We start from the raw sequence: 6000 nt of genomic DNA on the forward strand, positions 1-6000 counted from the left end.
AGAAAGTCACAACCATCCATTCATAATTGCTAAATGTAGCCACATGATGCCGTCCCAGCGACGAATTTCCTCAGTCCAGGCCATCGATGTTGAGTTGGCTTCGGATTCAGGAGTTCCAGCTTATAATGCATATGAGTTGATGGGAACACAGTCCGGTGGCAAAAAATCAGTTGGGTACTTGAAAGTGGATCTTAAAAATTATTTAAGGACGCGAAAACAAAAGGAGCTTCTTTGTGGAGAGGCGGCATGGCTTGTGGATTATTTTGAGACGCGTGGTTGTGAAGATCCTTCATTCTTTTATTCCTTGCAACTAGATACTGAGCAAATGATTACGAATATATTCTGGTCAGATTGTAGAATGATCATTGATTATGGCCAGTTTGGAGATGTTATCAGTTTCGACACAACATACAAAGTGGTACATGGCAACAGACGATTTGTAATTTTCTTGGGTATGAATCATCACCGGGAGACCGCTATGTTTGGAGTAGCCTTAATGTATGATGAGACAGCGGATTCGTTTGTCTGGTTATTTGAAACGTTCTTAAAAGCGATGGGCGGAAAAGCGCCAAAGACGATTATTACGGATCAAGACGCTGCAATGGCGAAGGCATTAAAGTAGGTGAATAACTTTCATGCATCTCCATTCTTGTCACTTTCATGCTGAAACAATCGTATTATTTTAGTCGTATTTTTAGGATTTACAGTATTGCAACACGGGTATTAAGTTAATTAATCGTGCAGGTCATACCGGTGACGAAGCATCATTTATGTGTTTGGCACTTAATGAATAATGTGCAGAAGAACTTACTATTTTTGTTTAAATGCGTTGAAGGAATAAAGAAGGTCATCTCAAAATTAATGTTTGAAATTGAGGAGGAGGATGATTTTATCAGGAATGGGATTTAATGATTGCAGAGTATAGTGTTGTTGGTAATAAATGGCTTTCCACTTTGTTAGATTTGAGACATAAATGGGCCTTGGCATTTGTCAAGCACGATTGGTCTGTAAGAATGAGTAGCACACAATTGAGTGAAAGCTTCAATGGTCAATGGAAGTATTACCTTTCCAGACAACTCATTCTACCAGAATTCTTTACACACTTTGACAGATTGTTGTCGGACAAGCGGTACAAGGAGTATGAAGCTGAGTATGGCTTGGTGGAGAGGCAACCAGAACTAAAAATAAAGTGCCACATATTACGTCAAGCGGGGAAGGTGTACACCAAGGCAATATTTAAGCTTTTTCAGGAGGAGTTTTTAGCTGCTCTTGCAAGTCAGTCTGTTATTAGTTGCAGTGACTTGGATAACAATGGACACCGTGTTTATAAAGTTGCAAGTGAGGATGTGGTGCAACGTCGTGTGTGCAAGACATTTAAAGATGAATTGTCATGCTCATGTTGTAAATTTGAAAGAGATGGTTATTTGTGTAGGCACAGTCTGAAAATCCTTAAAGAGTGCATGTTTGTGAATGAGTTGCCTTCCCGATATATAATAAAAAGGTGGACTAGAAATGCTAGAGATGGTAGGATGGAGGAAATTGTTTCCACCGACGTGAATCTGGATCCTCAATTTGAGATAAGGCGATGGCATAGGACGCTTTGTCGTATACTGACTAAAATATCTTTTATTGCATCGCACGATCCCGAAGGATATAATGAACTATTAGAAAAGGCGTTAGACTGGAAAAGAACAATACAAATAACTTGTTGTCTTAGGTTTGCAGAGAAAATTTTAAGGGGTAAGGGAAAAATAAGGGTGAAAAGCAACAGTGGAATAATTTCCATGTCCTTGAAAGTTAAAGATACCTCTAAAGGACGATTTAAGAGGCTGAAACCAGCCATAGAGTTAAATAATGGGAAAAGGAAGAAGTCAACGAAAGCAACAGGGCAAGTATACGTTACTGTCGCACGCACTACTATTTCATTGTTTAACTATTTGAACATGCGAACAAAATAAATTTGATTTGATAACATTATATCCTTCATTATAAAACACTCGTGAGTGGAGGAAAGTAAATTTTTTTATGTTTTAGATATCAAATGAAGCCATTATTTTGGGAGACGTCGGTGGTAGCAATAGTCCGTCAACCCCGACCTACGTGTTAGTGAATGTGAGTATTATTGCAAGTATATTATATATAAGCAGTCACTATTCATGATAGTTGGTTAACATGTTCATTATGTTTAAAATTACATTGACAGTGTTTATATAAAATATTTTAGGGTGTAGAAATTCCCGTCGAATTTTTGAATGAAGAATCTTACGTAACACCACCAGCTATATTCCACAACAAACAGCTTAATATTGGTGAACCATGTACTTCATCAAATAACCATGTAAGTGTGTTAATTAAGATGCATTATTTTCTCTATTTGTCCAAATGGACCAATTTCAGGTATACATCTAAACAATATATTACAACTGATCTACATCAAACTCTGCCCAGACTAGGCAACATCAGAAAAAGTCACATGGGACATATCCTACACCAAACTCTGCCCAGACCAGGCAACATCAGCAAAAGTCACACTAAAACCTAATGCAAAACACTAATGTAGATTAGTTAGAATATTATCCATTTTTCGTTGACCTGCAACAATAAATTCCCCAAAACTCTTGATCGAAAACTGTATGTGATAAAAAAATTGACATCATTTTACCATCACACCAAGGACGAAGAAAAATGTTGATGTTAGTTCCTTTTCCAATAACATACTTACAGTTGATCTTTATAAAGTCCCCCAAATAGCAACTATAGTCTTCCATGTAGAAGTATCTGAAACCTTTGGAATGACTTGCCAAAAAGATGTATTCCTTAGGTAACATGAACAACCCAACCATCGAATTCCTATCGTTGGACAGTAAATAATCCGAAGCTAATACACAGTTTTCAGATAAATCAATATCTAAAATTCTTCTTTTCACCCCCAAACCACTTTCTTGTTGAGGAGCAGCAAGCTTCGTCCATTTAAAATTCCTCTTATCTTCATAATATCTTTATTGTGCCCCAAAATGAAGTTCCACATTGTTTTTCATATGCCCATAATGATGTATAAAATTCCCTTCTGCATCCTGAATGACAGTGATATTGGTTCTAGCCGTATGCTCTTTAATTTGCTGATGCAAAAACTTTCTGTACCTATCTTGGTCCTTCATCCATCTAATTCTTCTCTTGTGAGACAGAAGAATTGCTTCATTAGAGCTAGCACATTCAAATTTGTGTCTAATATCCTACTCCTCAATGAAAACATCATTTATAGGATTCTCGGCTAAAGTTAATTATAGTTGATCAAGAGACTTGTTAATACAAATAACCTTCTTAAAAACAGACCTAAACTTTACAAATCAGGCAATTTTGTACACCCTTGTAACCAATGTAAAATAGTATAGCACCTTTTGGATTAGATTCCCACCCATGACTATGAATCAGAGATAATGTTGCCAACCAGTGCTTGTTTATTCTAAACCAACGAAAGGCTTTAGACCATCACCAATGTGCAAAGGAATTTTCACTTTAAGTCCCTTATGATCTGAAATGAATGTTGTGGAGTAAGAATAATATGTGAACTTGGAAATACATTATCCTAATCTTGGTTCATAAGACCTTGATCCAGTGTTGTATAAACTCTTGTCTGACTAAACCTTTTAGTGCCTCATGTAAATTATCCATTATCCACTAGAATATCAGATAAACAAAGCTGATGAATGCTGTGGTTAAAATCATATAGCAATGAATTATAGGGGTTGCCTAATGCCTCCTTTCGTCTTACCTTAATATGTATTGTCAACAATATAATTGGTTCAGGCTGATATTGGCGATCCAGCCATGTTGTCATGTCAACTGTTCAATACGCCCTCTTCATATGATGAATCAAGTGCTCCACGTTTGGGAGGTGATGAGGTAATCATTTATTCCTTCTCCACTAATGTTTTTGTCATTGTTCTCATTATAAATGTGATGATAGATAACTGTTTACAAAAATTATTTGGATTACATTTGTTGTCCTTGTGGTTAATTAAAGACACCTGGGCAAGCAAATGTGACGCTAACATCTCGAATGGCAATGACGTCGGGGATGAATCATCCAATTCAACATCGACTCTTTGAATATTGAGAAGAAACTTGTCATGTAATTGACTTATCATTGATTGTGTGTATCCTTGTAACCTTTTGGACTTCTTGTACAAAGTTTATGGCCTACTTCAGTTGCCCTTGTTACCTTTAGCTATCATGTAATTTATCTTGTATTCATTGTTTGCATGCTTGTAACATTTTTCATATGTTAAGTATCACCGTCTTTTGTAAATTCACTGTTTGAACATTACAAAATGTATGTCTTATTTTGGGTGTGACTATGTCTTGGAAGGCAGAAATACAAAGGAGGTTCACTGCCAAATTGGATAGAGTGTTCGTTCAGAAATATTAATGTAACCCAAGCTATTTAAAGTATAAAAAATGTACCAATGGAACACTGAGACCAAAAATGGATGGCTTAGGTGTTGGAATATGTTGACCCTTTGTCCTGGGTTCGAGTCTCAGTATAAATGAGTGGCAAGTTTAGAAAAGAGGTATTCTAAAATACCTCCTTTTTCATGTAATGAATTTTTTTGATGGCCTGTTCTACAAAACATTACAAGGTAGGAAAACAATAAAATAATGTGTAGAAAATATTCTTATATTGTTTGACCTACACGGATCAAAGACATCAATCAATATAATATGTAAATATAATCCCAACACAATAATAAATGTGTAGTGGGGTAGTTGAATATTAATTCATGGATCAGAAATATTAATGTAACTCAAGCTACTTAAAGCATAAAAAATATACCAATGAAACTTCGAGTCCCATTATCATCGAGTTCTGTACAATAAGAGGTATTTCAAAATACCTCATTTTTCTGTTTTTTTGAAAAAAATTTATTTTTATACAAAACATTACAAGGTAGGACAAAAATAAAGTAATATGTAGAAAACATTCCTACATTGTTTTACTTACATGGATTAAACAAATGTTGAATCATTTATGTTGGCAATTATAAGTGGACAATAACAAATGATTGTACAAAAGTTCAGTCCAATTTTAACACTCAACTTTGCACAAGTTTCACTATGCAACTTGGAAGGATAAAAAAATGTACCATCCACACACGTACGTACATAATACCTCAAGAAATTTGTACATTAAATCGCAATACATACATATATAAAATCCCAATACTTATAGTACATAAAATCACAACACATACGTACATAAAATCAATATAATATGTAAATAGAATCCCAACAGAATAATAAATGTGTACTGGGGTAGTTGAATATTAATTGAACTATGGATTAGAATCACAAATAGCTTCAACAACCACTCCCACCCACAGCGCCACCACTTGTACTATAAATATATGTCAATAGAAGTGTTAGAAGCACCCACAAGAAAATGTCTTCCTCTAGGCCAACCAATGGTGTGCTACCAAACCATAGAAGACGCACAGTCAGCCCCAATTACCCCACCTTCGGACACATTTTTGTGCGTCAACCACCCTCTATTGTAGATCCTCCCCCTACCCTGTAATACCTTATTATGCGTTTAGATAAGTTCGGGAGTGACTTGACTCGCTAGTCGAGTATTGTGAAGAGACTGGATCGGCGCATGAAGAGGCTTGAAGCACTATGGAATGATGGGTATGACAACCAGGTCTTGGAAGTTCTCAACTCCTCTGACGCCAAAAGCGATGACAGAACCTGAGGAAGGACGACTGTGTTTGGAGGCGGCTGGTTGTAAAGGACCCCTTATCAATATGCGAAAGTTTGCTATGAAGGAGTATTTGGAAGGTTCTCTATTTTGCTGTGTTGGGTTTGGACCTTCTATGTATGTATATATGATGGTGTGTTTTTTGTATGTTTTTGGTGTAAGAATTATGTGTATGATGTATGATATTAAATGATATATGAAGCCATATATATTTAGGAATGAACATTACTTGTTATGCAATGTGA

General features: G+C 35.9%; 2 protein-coding genes across 2 annotated transcripts; both read left to right on the forward strand.

Annotated features, from left to right (window-relative positions):
- The first annotated feature begins 46 nt into the window (after positions 1–46).
- Positions 47–622, forward strand: LOC132277562 (protein FAR1-RELATED SEQUENCE 5-like). The gene has a single exon (XM_059779409.1). The coding sequence runs from the start codon at positions 47–49 to the stop codon at positions 620–622; it is 576 nt and encodes a 191-aa protein (XP_059635392.1).
- Positions 623–908: 286 nt separating this feature from the next.
- LOC132277563 (protein FAR-RED IMPAIRED RESPONSE 1-like) lies at positions 909–5749 on the forward strand. The gene is made up of 5 exons (XM_059779410.1): positions 909–1892; positions 2035–2112; positions 2225–2338; positions 3808–3903; positions 5624–5749. The coding sequence occupies exons 1-5, from the start codon at positions 909–911 to the stop codon at positions 5747–5749; spliced, it is 1398 nt and encodes a 465-aa protein (XP_059635393.1).
- Positions 5750–6000: the final 251 nt, after the last annotated feature.

This window comes from Cornus florida, unplaced genomic scaffold (assembly GCF_030987335.1).
Source record: "Cornus florida cultivar Cherokee Brave unplaced genomic scaffold, ASM3098733v1 CherokeeBrave_3.0.0_Hap2_Chr10, whole genome shotgun sequence".
NCBI lineage: Eukaryota > Viridiplantae > Streptophyta > Magnoliopsida > Cornales > Cornaceae > Cornus > Cornus florida.